The 15,713-nt window shown below is 34.3% G+C and overlaps 1 protein-coding gene across 5 annotated transcripts in view; it reads right to left on the bottom strand.

Annotated features, from left to right (window-relative positions):
* Positions 1–950: 950 nt before the first annotated feature.
* The window catches only part of MIOS (meiosis regulator for oocyte development), a 36,582-nt gene continuing 21,819 nt past the window's right edge, over positions 951–15,713 (bottom strand). For 4 of the 5 annotated variants that reach the window (XM_036064465.2, XM_036064457.2, XM_036064479.2 and 1 more), the window contains exons 8-12: positions 15,523–15,681; positions 10,327–10,479; positions 8,894–9,098; positions 2,515–2,644; positions 951–1,708 (exon numbers count right to left, since the gene is read on the bottom strand). In XM_036064465.2, coding sequence (XP_035920358.1) covers positions 1,612–1,708; positions 2,515–2,644; positions 8,894–9,098; positions 10,327–10,479; positions 15,523–15,681 — 744 coding nt within the window. In that variant the 3' untranslated portion in view covers positions 951–1,611. The remainder of the gene's footprint in view (positions 1,709–2,514; positions 2,645–8,893; positions 9,099–10,326; positions 10,480–15,522; positions 15,682–15,713) is intronic. The other variant, XR_013442772.1, reaches the window with a different exon arrangement.

Here is a 15,713-nt window from a genome sequence, read left to right as displayed (position 1 = left end):
ATTCTAACTATTCCTAATTCTTTCCATTTAAAAGAAGACTGCCAACTAGATGAGATGTTTACAGTAGATATGCAATAAATATACAATGTTTTCCCTGAAAAGGGCCTTTTGTATCAGATCTCAAAGTAAAAATAAATTGAATCCACTTCTGTTCAGTATTTAGGTCACACCTCAAACTAATGTAATTGATGTTAATTCCACCAAGTAAAACTGCTACCATGAAAGCTCTTAAAATTCTTTAGCTTAAGATATTTTTCTTCAAAATCTATACAATAATTTTTATGCTTTTATTTTATCTGTGAAGTTGAATACAACTTCAACTATGAAATTCGGTTCAATAGTCTGTATATGCCAGGTAACAGAGAAGCATGCCACAAATCCTTTGTATTTCTCTCCTATTTAGCTGTGAAAAGGGAAAATAATAAAATTTTTAAATAAAGCTCCTGAATTGGCCCAAATATACTTACTTTAAGAAACGTACATTTAAGGGCGCCTGGGTGGCTCAGTTGGTTAAGCAACTGCCTTCGGCTCAGGTCATGATCCTGGAGTCCCGGGATCGAGTCCCGCATCGGACTCCCTGCTCAGCGGGGAGTCTGCTTCTCCCTCTGATCCTCCCCCTCTCATGCTCTCTGTCTCCCATTCTCTCTCTCAGATAAATAAATAAAAAATCTTTAAAAAAAAAAAAAAAAAAAGAAACGTACATTTAACACATAACTGTCTCCAAAATGACCCAACATCTCCCAGGTTACCTTCGAAAAAACAGAGTATTCCAAACTAGGAGGGAACCTGACAGTAGGACACACTGACGCAGGTTAAGCTGAATGGTTAGACACCTATAATCTTGCATTGGCTTTGTGTTGAGGAAGACGCTCTTAGATGATGAGCATAAGATGATGAATTAATAAAGAGAGAAACTTTTGAAGACAAATGAGGACACTGGAAAACAAAAGGCTGAAAAACTGAAAATTTTATAACATGTTCCCCTGAAATGATACATATTTTTCTCCTCAGAAGAGAAAAAGTATTAAGATACATTCTCAATTTAGGCTTTTCTTAGGAAGACAATAATGGTCTGTGCCAAAAGATTTCTTACCTTGAAATGAAAGTGTATGAAGGAAAAGACTCCTTAAGAAATACATACCAACCATACCTTGATGAAATTTATTCTCCACTGTGGGGTAGGGGTTCTCCAATTCTAAAGGTAAAAAATTGGTCATTTTATTCTATTTTAAAAGATATACAGATTTTACTGAAAAGATAGCTAATTTCAGCTTAGCAGATGTAGGTTCAAGGTCTGTTCTTTGTTATTCCAGAAACTCTGCTTGCATAGTGTTCATAATTTCAAAAAACCCTATAAAGCTCTTCCAAAATGAACTTTTTCAACCTACTGAACAGAATTCATGCCCACACGCTGATGCTCACTTCAGCAGCATTTGTCTCTGTGAAGCACATCAAAATCACTCAAACATCCAATTGCTGATTTGATAGAATGATTTATTTTCCCATTACAGGAAAGTCATGAGTGGCTTGCTCTGAGGTACGTTTTTGAGCTATGAAGGACATCTATTAGAAAGCTCCACACTTGAAGGTTTCTCTTTAGATGGTAACATTTTATGGCTGGACAGTCTCTGCAGGTACCAGATTTCCTGTCGTATCCAACTGCATACATTTACATGTGCATGCAGAAACGGGACACTCTGCATGGTCCCTAAAAAAAATAGGTCAAGTAACAGTTAAAAATCTAAATTAAGCATATACATACATACATTTACCTATATACCTATCTCTATGCAGAATGTGATTTTCAAAATGGTATTTGAAAAAATACAGGAATTAAAACCCAGAGACAAAAAGCATGAAAAGAATGAAATAAAAAATGACTGACAAGCTGAATTGGGGAGAAAGTTACTGAAAAGTGAATAGCTTTACCTTTTAAATATATAACAAGATACCTGATTTACAGTTATGAAAGTGGCAGGAATGTCCTCAGAGTTTTAATTAAAGCCAATGTGACAAACTGGGTGTAAAAGTTATAGCAATGAGGAGTAAAGGGCCACTGGCACTATTTAAAGTAGAATTAAATATGGCTTGAGTCTCTATTGCATGAAGTGCTTACTTACTACATAAAAAGTTTATTTAGATGATAACTGATACAGTTGTTTGATATGCATACTCCATTATTTAATTTCTAATTTCAATTACATACTGTGATAGGATATTAGGTTAGTTGTAAAAAAAAAAAACAAAACTATAAACATATCCTCTCTCCAAATAATGCTATTCAAACATTTAACCCATACATAATATTTAAACTATTTATTTTTAGTATTAATTTTATAGTTTAAGATTACATAGGATATCTAATGACAGAAATGTCAGACACCACCTTTGTTAACTCAAGTGACAGCAAAAAAGAAATTTATCCTTTGGCTATATACACCTGAACTATTTAAAAGGCCATTTGCTCTACTTCCTCTAACTCCAAGCCTATTAAAGAAGAAACATACTGATTACCTGAACCAACTAAGCATATGACCAGCATGTCCACCATGCCTGCAATTGTGACACCATGTGAACCAGTTGTTAAATTGAGCTAATTTTTTATCCTTGCTCAAGTCTACTTTTTCATCTGATTTGGATCCTCCTATGGGTTAAAGAAAATTATCTTTATTAACTGTCAAAATATTTTATTCAAAGCTTCTTAAAAGGTATTTCTAAAACTATGTCAAAATACAAATCACACGTCATATTGAAATAGCAATTTTAATGCCATGATCTAGTTTAGATTGAAAAACTACTGGATAACAGGGGTTTCCTTACATTTTTAATACTCAATAAAAAATGGAAAAATTTAAATTATCAAACCCACTAAGAAGATCTGAATTAACAACTTTAGAAAAACTGTTTAAAATCTTCCCACAGAGAAAATACCATGTCCAGTTTATAGGTGAGTTCTACAAAACCCTGAAGGAACAGGTAATTTTCATCTATACAAACTCTTCCAAAAAACATTGGGGAAAATGCCCCAATGCACTTCCTGAGGCTGGCATAACTTTAATAACAAAATCAGACAAAGATAATATGAGAAGGCAGATTATAGGCCAATCTCTCTCCTTGAACAGACATAAAAATCCAAAGGAAACCATTAGCAAACAGCATTATTTATTAATTCTACTTCTAGGTATATACACTAGATAAACTTCTGTACATGCTAAAAGGATTCATATGCAGAATTGTTCATAACAGCATTGTTCCTAACAGTAAAAATCTGGAAACAACCAAAAGTGCCCACAACCATAGTAGAGTGGAAAAAACTGTGTTACAGCCATGAATGGAATACCAAATACTAAGGAAATATGAATAAACTACAGTTACATTCATCAGCATCATTAAAAGTAAAAAAACCAAAAACAATGTTGAGCAAAAAAACACAAGCCAAAGGATATATCCCATAAGATTCATTCATATGGAATTTAAAACAGAGACAAAACTAAACATGTAATAGAACTATACAGATAACCAAGGAACGAAGTAACACACAATTTAGGGCAGTAGTTACCTCTGGGAAAGAGGAAAGAGATTGTACTAGGCAGGGAATAATGAGCAAAGGTGCTGGTACAGCCAATGTTATCTTAAGCAGGACAGAGGCTTCAATGATGTTTGATTTATCATAGTACCTGATATGTATATTCCTATCTATGTTACAGTTCACAAAAAAAGTTGAAGAAACATGTATTATGCATGCATGTTTATATGTGTATATCTTCACATATATATTTACATAACTTTCAGTGCTCAAAAAATGCTCATTCTATTAATTTTGGCTATCTTGTTTTCTTTTATTCTAAAACAGATCAAATTAAAATATTTTAAGATCATATATAATTAGGGACAGGAACAGAAAAATGAGTAAGTAAAAATATTAAGTTTAATTAAGCAGTTGTGTATCTATTAACACATGATGCTGTGTTCAAAATTTTACCTAGACCACTGCTGGTCATAATTTAATAACCAAAAGGATAGTCTTACAAATAGGTTTTTTTTAAATACCCATCTGTTTTTGCTAAAGATAGTGAGGTAGAAGGATATCTAGGTGGTTGAAGGTGTAGTATGTATAGGTGGCTAAGATGTAAATACACTGAAAATCTTCCTAAAAGCGTCATAAAAATGATTAACAATGAAAGGAAAGAGGAAGAAAACAAAAAGAAAGAAAATACAGACCTTTTAAAGATAAACTATTTTATATTGTATATAGCTCATTAAGTGATTTTCACTTTGTTTTTGTAACTTCTAACACATGGAAAACAGACTGGATCCAGGACAGTTTACTTCTTATGTTTCTCTGATGAAGCTAAAAATACTAAGGTCTACCTCACTGCCACCTGAAAAAGGCTTTTTAAAGATCAAATAGCTTTAGCAAATGATATATAAGGGGTTAATAACCACAGTATATAAAGAACTTATGTAACTCAACACCAGAAAACACACAATCCTATTAAAAAATGGGCAGAGAACTGAATAGATGTTTTTCCAAAGACATACAAATGGCTCACAGACACATGAAAAGATAATACGTCACTAATCATCAGGGAAATGCAAATCAAAACCATAATGAGATATCATCTGACCCCTGTCAGAACGGCCAGAATCAAAAAGACAAGAAACAACACATGTTGGCAAGGATATGGAGAAAAGGAAACTCATGTGAAGTGTTGGGAATGCAAACGGAGCAGACATTGTGGAGAACAATATGAAGTTTCCTCAAGAAATTAAAAACAGAATTACTGTATGATCCAGTAATTCCAATACTGGGTATTTACTCAGAGAAAATGAAAACACTAACTCAAAAAGGTATATGCACCCCTATGTTTATTGCAGCATTATTTACAATAGCCACGACATGGAAGCAACCTAAGTCTCCATCAATAGATAACTGATAAGGATAGATAATAGATAACAGATAACAGATAAGGATAAGGAAAATAGATAAGGATAAGGAAAATGTGGTATACATATACAAGTAATATTACAAAACCATAAAAAGAATGAGATCGCATCATCTGAGACAACATGGATGGACCTAGAGGGTATCATGCTAAGTGAAATAAGTCAGACTGAGGACAAATACCATACAATTCCACTCGTAAATGGAATTAAAAAAAAAAAAAAAAAGACAAAAAGCAGCATCAGACCCATAAATACAGAGAACAAACTGATTGATGGTTTCCAGAGGGAAGGTGTGTGGGGGGGGTTAAGCAAAATGGGTGAAGGGGAGAGGGAGATACAGGCCTCCAATTATGGAATGAGTTAAGTAACAAAAGGCAGAGCGTAAGGAACACTGTCAATGATATTGTAACAGTGATGGTAACTACACTTGTGGTGAACAAGGCACAAATCAACTTCCAAATCACTAAGTTGTACACCTGAAACTTATGTAACATTGTGTGTCAACTATACTCAAAAAAGATCAAATAGTTTTAACTTTCATTTTTTTATTTTCTTATTTTAGATAGTTTTAACTTTTAAAAGATTCACAGTGAATTACAAAGATAAGTGCTACAGAATAGTTGAGGGAAACTAGGGTTTCACACAGTCACTAACTACTACTACTACTACTACTACTACTACTACTAAAAGTAAGAAGGAAACCAGTATATAATCTACCTTTAAAAAAGGTATCACTCCTATACATTAAGCTCTATAAGGACAGGGATTTTTGCGTTTTGTTCACTGTAACATTCCTAGCACTTAGAAAAATAGGTGCTAAATAGATACATGTTGAATAAATAACATTTATAATGTTAAATATGTTTATAACTAAACATTATAGTTATAAAAATTTATAAATAATTATAAAGGTTTATAATTATAAGCGTTATTTTCAATAGAGTTCCAATCTTTAAAGCACAACTAAGCATAAAAATATGCAACCCTCAGTTAAATAAGCTTATGGAAATCCTGGCCATTTGGATCATGAACCATGATGGATGATGACATCTCTAATTTCAGGCAAAGCATCAGGGGAGTTTGTACACCTCAATCTTTAAACTGCCTTGAGCTAGCATTTTATTTCTATCAGGTCCTGTCTTATTTTGGAACTCAGAATCTTCTGATTTTATGTATTAAAAAAGAATATGCTTATTACAGCTAACCCTTGAAAAACATGAGTTTGAACTGTGTGGATCTGCTTACATGTGGAGTTTTTGCAGCATGGCACTGTAAATATATTTTCTCTTCCTTATGATTTTCTTAACATTTTTTTCCTAGCTTACTTTACCATAAGAATACAGTATATATTACACAAAGCATATAATACGTGTTAATCAACTGTTTTTGTTATCAGTAAGGCTTCCGGTCAACAGTAAACTACTAGTAGTTAAATTTTGGAGGAGTCAAAAGTTATACCTAGATTTTTGACTATTCAAAGGTTGGTGCCACTAACCCTCATGTTGTTCAAGGGTAACTGTATTTTGTAATTAGCTCAGCAGTCCTTTAAAGATCATATTCAGGTTTCCCTAATTTTCCTACACAAATTTATTTCCTATGAGTCTACTTTCCTAGGCTCTTGTCATACAGATGCAACTGCTAGTTCCCATACACTCTCTGTACTTAAATTCACCAATGTCTTTACTGTAGTTCATGCTTTTCATTCTTTGTCTACACCTGGAAAGTCTTCTCTAAATCTTCATGTATCAAAGTTCCCAAACTTGGGGCACCTGGGTGGCTCAGTCGTTAAGCGTCTGCCTTCGGCTCAGGTCATGATCCCAGGGTCCTGGGATCGAGCCCCGCATCGGGCTCCGTGCTCAGCGGGAAGCCTGCTTCTCCCTCTCCCACTCCCCCTGCTTGTGTTCCCTCTCTCACTGTGTCTCTCTCTGTCAAATAAATAAAATCTTTAAAATAAATAAATAAATAAAGTTCCCAAACTTTTTTAAAGGACCTGCTTAAACAGCATCTTCTTTCTAAAGTTTTCCTGATATCCTTCAAACAGAAGTAATGTTTCCCTCTTTCAAAATTCTAATACTTTCTTCATACAATATTCTTTATTCACCTCAGGGAGCTAAACATGTTTCAGAATACAGAATGTTTGGGACTTTAGAAAAATAATGAGCAAATATAACAATTCCAGGAAAGTCTGAGGCAGCATTCTGTAATCAAAGACCTTAACAGCCTCATGTCAATTCTGAACAGGTGTTTTGTTTTTGTTTTTGATCATATGAGATTATTGTAAAGTCGTTAAAAAAAACTGGATTTTCAGATCTTTTTAGAGATTTTGGAATAACAGATAAGGGATTCTGGATCACTACTTATTTTCTTAAACATATCATTTCATATTTTATCCATGCTCATTGTACACTATAAGCTCCACAAGGATCTCTGATTCATCTCAGCATTATCAGTCTTAGCAAGTATTCAAATATATACAAAAAATTATTACTGAAGCAAATTTCAAATAAAATTTCTGAAGCAAATATGGAAAAATGTTAACATTTTATAAACCTGAGTGTTGAATATTCATTAAATTAACAATCTCCATAACAGAGAGGTTGAAATGTTTTGCCTTTTCTTCATTTTGAAAACCAATTTTCTCATTTTTTACCTATTTCAAAAATAAAAAAGATTGAAAAGTTAGTATCTAGCAAAAAAGAACAGCACTCAGGCCATTACGGCTTCCTGCGGCTTACAGTCTGAAAAATGTATTGAATTTAACTATTTTTATGTATCCCAGTTCATATATAACTTATTTATGCAATATTTTGCCTCGTTCTATCACTGTAGTAGATTTTTATTTCAAATTATTTTCTATTTACTAGTATCAGGACCATAAAAGTGATCAACATGCAATATATAAAATGAAAATCCTTGATTAAAATTTAAATCAAAATATATAAATTTGAAAACATTACAAATTGCCTTTGTTTAACCTGAAAATTAATTACTCAGCCAATGATACCAGCAAACCTCTTTCACAGATGTTAATGTAACAAATAAAACAACTGACATGAACCAACTGCAGAACAGAATTATAAAATTTCATAACTAAAAAGAATCTCCGTCTAACACCTTATATGAACGAGGGCTAAAGTAACTCTTAATGTTACAGACTGACTGTCACAGAACTAGAACTAATAAAATAAGCATTCTGACACCATATCCAGTTCTTGATTATACCAGTATGCTAAATACTCAAATGTTTTTAATTAAAATTTCTGCCATAGTGTAATTTTCAAGGTAAATAAATAGCTCAAATATTTCCAGCCACTGGATACATTATATTCAATTATCTACCATTCTCAAAATTTTTTTCTATAGGTACCATAAGCAGGAAACAATAATCCTAACATTTCTAACCATTAAAAAAATACATATGTTCACTAAGTAACTGACAAATAAAGCAGAAGCAGCACCAAACTTGGAAGTAAAGGGATGTGATTTCTAAACTAACACTTTCTCCAAGTATTTCACAGGTAGATTTTGAAGATTAAAAAAGAGAATGTGAAAGTGCTTTGAGACTATCAAAAGCTCTTTTATGCGTACAAGGTATTTTTAAAAAATGACGGAGCACTGACTTTTAAACAAAAAATCTGAAGGAACTCCTCTTAGAAAAAGTGGTAAGAAAATAGTATAATTATAGGATTACTTAATATTTAAGCTCTTTTCACAAACTTCAAATTGGCCAGCATTTGTGAGGTTACTTGTGATATCATGAATACAGATTTTACCTTTAATGTATAGATTTTACAAATTCCAGGAAATACAAAACCTCTGAGCCAGCAAAGTGGCTTGCTCTTAGAAATAAAGAAACTCAACTTTGTATGTCTTCTACTGACAACATTAAATCAATTATGTAGGAACAATTTCAGCTCAGAAAATATATTATAGAATTACGTCATACCAGGACAGCTAGAAACAGGTGTTCCCATATTAATGAGGCAAAGTGCACATCGAGGAAGGGGTTTTCGACAGCCAGGGCAACTTGTGACTTTAGATTTTGTTGGTGAACCACTGACACCATACTGACTAAAACCTCTGCCCTGATGAGGCACAGTTGAACAGCTGTAGGAGATCGACTTGCCACAAAAATTGCAACTCACAAACACCTATACAACAAATGAAAGGAGGAATAAATATAATGCAAACTTTATAAATAAAATTCAAAGTCTGATCCTAACAAATTACTCTTAAATAATTTTTAAGGTTTATTTTATATTATAAAATAATTTGTTATCCACTAAATTTGATTAGCTTTCATCTAGGATTTCCACTCGGCAGTGACATTGAGTACTTCCTCTCTGTTACCTCTAGTTATATCCTTTCTAACACCACTGACATCTGCAGAAAAACTTGGAAACATCAGATAACAACATTTTAGAAATAACAAAGACTTTAGAATTCACACTGGAACATTATAAAATAACCCAATAGAAGTTCTGATCCAAAGTTCAATGATTCCATCTTCTCAACAAAATTTTCTTGTAAAGAAAACATTCATTTCTAAGACAAAAAGGAGTTAAGGACCCTATAATGTCAAATAGCTAGAATTTTAGAATAATAGTAATAGAAAATATTCATTTTGCTTTTAAATTCCTGGGCTCTTAAACACTTACATAGATTAGTAACAAATATTATCACGTAATGCTATTTTACAAAAACTCGGGTTGTTTTAAAATAATCACTAATTTCTCAACTTTCTAAAATAAGAAAACAGCACCATCCAGTGCTCACATTGAGGATATACTCAGTATTTAATGTCCAAATTTAGATACAGTGATCTCATGTCATGTGTTTTATGTGATAACTGAGTTCATGTTTTTTAAACTAATATTAAAAGAAAACAATGTCCATGTTTAATCTGACATATAAACATATGTATATACTGTTAGAGAAAAAAGCAAATCCTTCCTTATTACACAGAAATAGTGCAGAAAAATTGAATACATAAATGGAATTTATAAGATAGCATAATAGTTTAGATTCAGAAAGGGCTTGGAATGTACTAGAGAAGCTGAGCCCTAGGATTGATTTAGGTTTACCTAAGACCCTCTAGGCCTGCTGTCATTTGCGCTAGCTCAGACTAAAGCTCAAGCCACCGAGATGATTGTTAGGAAGTGGCAGGGCCCAAAACACAGGATGGTCAAGGATGGAGTGCAGTCTGGGATAGATAGAGACATCAATAGGAACTCAGTATAAGCAAAAGGATGAGCTAATAATAATTTATTAAATTGAGCTCTAAATTTACCCAATATAACATGCTGTGAACACTTCTCTTTGGGCTACATTAAGCACATGTTACAATTTGATTCTCTCCAAAATAATGTACTTACTTACCTGTGCTAAAGGTTTAGAACTGGGATCCAACTTACTCCTGTGAATATCAAACTCAGCTCGTTTGTGCCAAAACCTCCAGGCATCTAATAAATTTCTATAATTCTCAATCCAGTACTGAACTCTTTCATCTTTAAGAACATCTAAAGGAGAACCCTAAAAAGAAAACATGAATTAATATAGTTGTTCAAAAATTTTTCTGGCTAAGCCAGAGGATTCCAAATAACATGTGAATATGAGTCACACAGGAGAAATAGGCTCCCTTTTTGCCAAAAGCTGGTTCATAATGAGGATACAGATAAAATAATTGATGGAAGCTTCTTTAATTTACTTTAAGCTGGCCTCTACTAATGACATAAATATATATTATATTATCATTATACCCGGCCAGGAAAGTGTAATTCTCTATCTCTTATTTAAGTTTAAGGACCCAAGAGTAAACAATTCACTTTCCTACTTGAATACAATAAAAATTGATGTGAATACTTTGTCCCCAAAATTAAAACCTCTGCATTCACAGAATCTGTTTACTATCTAATCCAAATGCACACCAAAATTGCTCCATCACATTTAAAATAATACTGAGTCTCATCCTTTGTATCTAGCATGTACTGTGAATGGAGATGCTATTTTTGTATACCTATTTATCGGACAGTTAAACCTGCCTATTCTCTCTCTGGCTCAATTAAAACATACATTTATTACCTTAAAAATTAAACAAAACAAACGAAACAAACAAAAAAAACCCAAAACCAAACCAAAGATGTTCTTCATTCTTTTGCCCCTAGGCCACAATGAAAAGTAACAATTTCTCTACCTTAATTTTACTTGAGTAAGAACTTCAATTTCTTGCCAGTAAGACTCTTCCTAAAGCTGTATTTTCCCTGGCAGCTATGACACTTCACCTGTGCTTGCTTTGGGTTTTCACAGAATGCTTTTAGCCCTGTCCAGGACAGCTTCCTTAAGTTCACATGATAAACAAAGTAGAGAAAGTCTCAATCTCCAATGATGCCATGGGCATTAATTTGAAGCCCAGTTTTTTTGAAAAGTAAAATGTTAGAACTTAATGTATCTAATGGAAAAAGGGAAAAAACCTGTAACAGCTAATAGACAATCTATCTTTAGACATTCTATCAAAACAGAAGAAGCTTATCTTTCACCTATTAATTAGGTATTCATTTCTGTTATCAGAGTTAAATTCTCTTAGCTGATAATTTCACTTCTTAAAAAAGTAAACATCTCTTCTAGTCCTGATAATGGCCAACTAGCCAGAACTAAGTACTAAAGTAGAATATAATCCCTAGTTTAAAAAGAAAATTCATAGAAAAAAGGAGAAATCTTCATATCCACTCTTTCCCCTTCCATGGGGACAAACTCAGAAAGAATTTGGTCAACTCATATTTGATAAGTCTTCTCTAGATCTGCCCCAAATAAACCTAAAATTAAGCTCCAACAAAATCTGCAGAGGAAAATAGTTCAGAGATTAAGACTGGAAAGGCTTGGGCGCCTGGCTCAGATGGTTGGGCATCTGCCTTCGGCTCAGGTCATGATCCCGGGGTCCTGGGATCGAGTCCCGCATCGGGCTCCCTGCTCCTTGGGAGCCTGCTTCTCCCTCTGCCTCTCTCTCTCTCTCTGTGTCTCTCATGAATAAATAAATAAAATCTTTAAAAAAAAAAAAAAAGATTGGAAAGGCTTGGGAAATAACTTGGGCTTCCCACAGATCCACAGTAACAAAACCTGAGACCAAAGTGAGCAGCAAGTAACTGAACTTTTAAAAGCATTAACCAACATTCTTCAGAAAAAGGTAAAAGAACCCAGATCTCTATAATGTACTATACACAACATCCAGTATTCAAATGAAAAAAACCACGAGACACAAAGAAACAGGTAAATATAGTTGAAAGTCAAGGAAAAAAGGCAGTCAAAAGAAACTAAGCCTAAAATAGCCCATGTTAGAGTTAGCAGGCAAAATCCTAAATGCAGCTATTAGATATATGCTCAATTAGTGTGCAGATAGAGATCTGAATGAAAAATGTAAACTATAGGGGCGCATGGGTGGCTCAGTCGGTTAAGCGACTGCCTTCAGCTCAGGTCATGATCCCAGGGTCCTGGGATCGAGCCCCGCATCGGGCTCCCTGCTCGGCAGGAAGCCTGCTTCTCCCTCTCCCACTCCCCCTACTTGTGTTCCCTCTCTCGCTGCCTCTCTCTCTCTCTGTCAATTAAATAAATAAAATCTTAAAAAAAAAAAGTAAACTATAAAAAAATTGAGATTCTAGAACTAAATTGTACAATAGCTAAAATTAAGAATTTCCTGAGAAACTTAACATCAGGTGACGTAAGAGTCAATGAACAAATCAACAGCATTTAACCAATTTGAAGAACAGAGAAAAAAAGGATGGAAAGAAAATGATACGTATGTGACACTATCAAATGGTTCAATATACATGTAATATAAGCCCCAAAAAGAGAAGAGAATGAGATTGAAGCAGAAAAAATATATATAAAGAAATAATACCCCCAAACTTTTCAAAACTAATGAAAAACACTGACTTGCAGATCTAAGAAGCTCAGTGAACCACAAGCAGGGCAGAAAGAAGTACAACTAAGCATCAAGGGTAAACTGCTGAAAATCAAAAGCAGCCCAAGGGAAAATGAAACATTACATAGGGAGACAATAATTATAATAGCTGACTTCTCTTCATAAACAGTATAAGGCCACTTGCACTCTGTAGCCACATACCTACAGTTTGATTTAATAGATGGTAACCTCATTTCAGTAAGAAAAAAATGATGCACTTTGTTACAGAATGGACAGTGGCCTGAAAAGTTGCTAACTTTATACTGCAGTTTGTGGGCCAGTATCTGTATTTGTTCATAAGAAGGTAGGATCAGAGGGGGCATTTTACTACATTTGCCCAGGACACAGCATGCTATCAAGTGTTTGAAAGGACAGGGACAGGAAAGAGGACACCATGAAAGGATAAGATTAACTGGAGGGCTATAATCTCAGGGAAATGCTCTAAATTTTCACCATATTTCTATCAAAAGTAATGAAGGGAACCTTTGCCAGAAATCTGTTTTTAACTGCTGGACAGTAAGAATTGAGAGTAAATTGATGAACTGGTTACCCCAAATCATAAAAAGGGAAAATGAGAGTTCAGAGACTTGTGGTATAACTTGCCTTCCGCACTTCAAGTGAGACTGTAGTTCAGATCACGGAAAGGAAATCTCTTTTGTAGAAGGTAAAGTTTTGTGAACTGGACAAATTAGAGAGAGGTTTCTCTGCTCTGTTTGAGCTTTATGTAAGTTCAACACTGATACTTCCCAAAATGAAAGGAAAAACTGGATAACCCAATAGAGGAAGCTGAGGGACAGTAAGATAAAGTAGAAGTCCACTACAGATCAGTTGATTAGGTTAAAGTTAAATGCCTTCTAACCCAAAGCAATCTACACATTTAATGCAATCCCTATCAAAATAACACCAGCATTTTTCACAGAGCTAGAACAAATAATCCTAAAATTTGTATGGAACCACAAAAGACCCCTAATAGACAAAGCAATTCTGAAAAAGAAAAACAGTACTGGAAGCACTACGATTCTAGATTTCAAACTATATTTCAAAGCTGTAATCATCAAGACAGTATGGTACTAGCACAAAAACAGACACATAGATCAATGGAACAGAATAAAAAACCCAAAAATGAACCCACAACTATATGGTCAACTAATCTTCGACACAGCAGGAAAGAATATCCAATGGAAAAAATTCTCTTCAAAAAAGGGTGTTGGGAAAACTGGACAGCCACATGCAAAAGAATGAAACTGGACCACTTTCTTATACCATACACAAAAATAAATTCAAAATGGATGAAAGATCTAAATGTGAGACAGAAAACCATCAAAATCCTAGAGGAGCCCACAGGCAGAAACCTCTGACCTCAGCCACAGCAACTTCTTACCAGACACATCACCAGAGGCAAGGGAAACAAAAGCAAAAAATGCACTACCGGGACTTCATCAAGATAAAAAGCTTCTGCACAGCAAAGAAAACAATCAACAAAACTAAAAGGCAGCCTATGGAATGGGAGAAGATATTTGCAAATGACATTATCTGATAAAGGGTTGGTATCCAAAATCCACAAAGAACTTAACAAACTCAACTCCCAAAAACCAAATAATCCAGTTAAGAAATGGGCAGAAGACAAGAATAGACACTTTTCCAAAAAAGACATCCAGATGGCTTAAAAGACACATGAAAAGATGCTCAACATCACTTAGCATCAGGGAAATACAAAGCAAAACCACAATGAGATGTCATCTCATACCTGTCAGGATGGCTAAAATTAACAACACAAGAAACAAGAGGTGTTGGCGAGGATGTGGAGAAAGGGGAATCCTCCTACACTGTTGGGAATGCAAACTGATACAGCCACTCTGGAGAACAGTATGGAGGTTCCTCAAAAAGTTAAAAATAGAACTACCTTATGATCAGCAATTGCACTACTAGGTATTTACCCAAAGAATACAAAAATACAGATTCAAAGGGACACATACATTCCAATGTCTATAGCAGCAATGTCCACAATGCCTGAACTATGGAGAGAGCCCAAATGTCCATGGACTGATGAATGAAGAAGATGTGGTATATACAATGGAATACTACTCAGCCATCAAAAAGAATGAAATCTTGCCATTTGCCACGACATGGATGGAGCTACAGTGTATTATGGAGCTACAGTGTATTATGCTAAATGAAATAAGTCAGAGAAAAGACAAATGCCATATGATCTCACTTATATGGGGAATTTAAGAAAGAAAACAGATGAACGTATGGGAAGGCAGAAAAGCAAAAAAAGGAGAGAAGGAAACAAGCCATAAGAGACTCTTAAAGATAAGAGAACAAAATGAGGGTTGATGGAGGGAGGTGGGTGGGGGATGGGCTAGATGGGTGATGGGTATTAAGGAGGGTACTTGTTTTGATGAGCACTGGGTGTTGTATGTAAGTGATGAATTACTGAATTCTACTCTAGAAACCAATATTGCACTGTATATTAATCACCTAAAGTTTAAATTAAAAAAAATTAAACTAAATTAAATGCCTTCTAAAGATCCTAAGCAAGCAAAAGGCATACCCACTCAATGAAGGAAGAAGGTGGTTAACCACTGTTTTTCTTTAAGTTGCTGCCACACTGCACTAACCTGCAACATGCAGTAACTTGCTGTTTGGACATCTCCAGTTCTATCGACATAACTCTCCATTAAGTCCACTCCATCTTTAGTAAGGCCTGTAAGCAGTATTCCTTCCAAATTTCCAGCCTCTTTCATTTCGTTTGTCAACTTTTCAATATATCTATTTAACTGGAAAATTCAAAGTGATATTTCTGAAGCAA

Source organism: Halichoerus grypus, chromosome 12 (assembly GCF_964656455.1).
Source record: "Halichoerus grypus chromosome 12, mHalGry1.hap1.1, whole genome shotgun sequence".
In the NCBI taxonomy this organism is placed as follows: domain Eukaryota; kingdom Metazoa; phylum Chordata; class Mammalia; order Carnivora; family Phocidae; genus Halichoerus; species Halichoerus grypus.
This window is presented reverse-complemented; position numbering and strand designations above follow the sequence as displayed.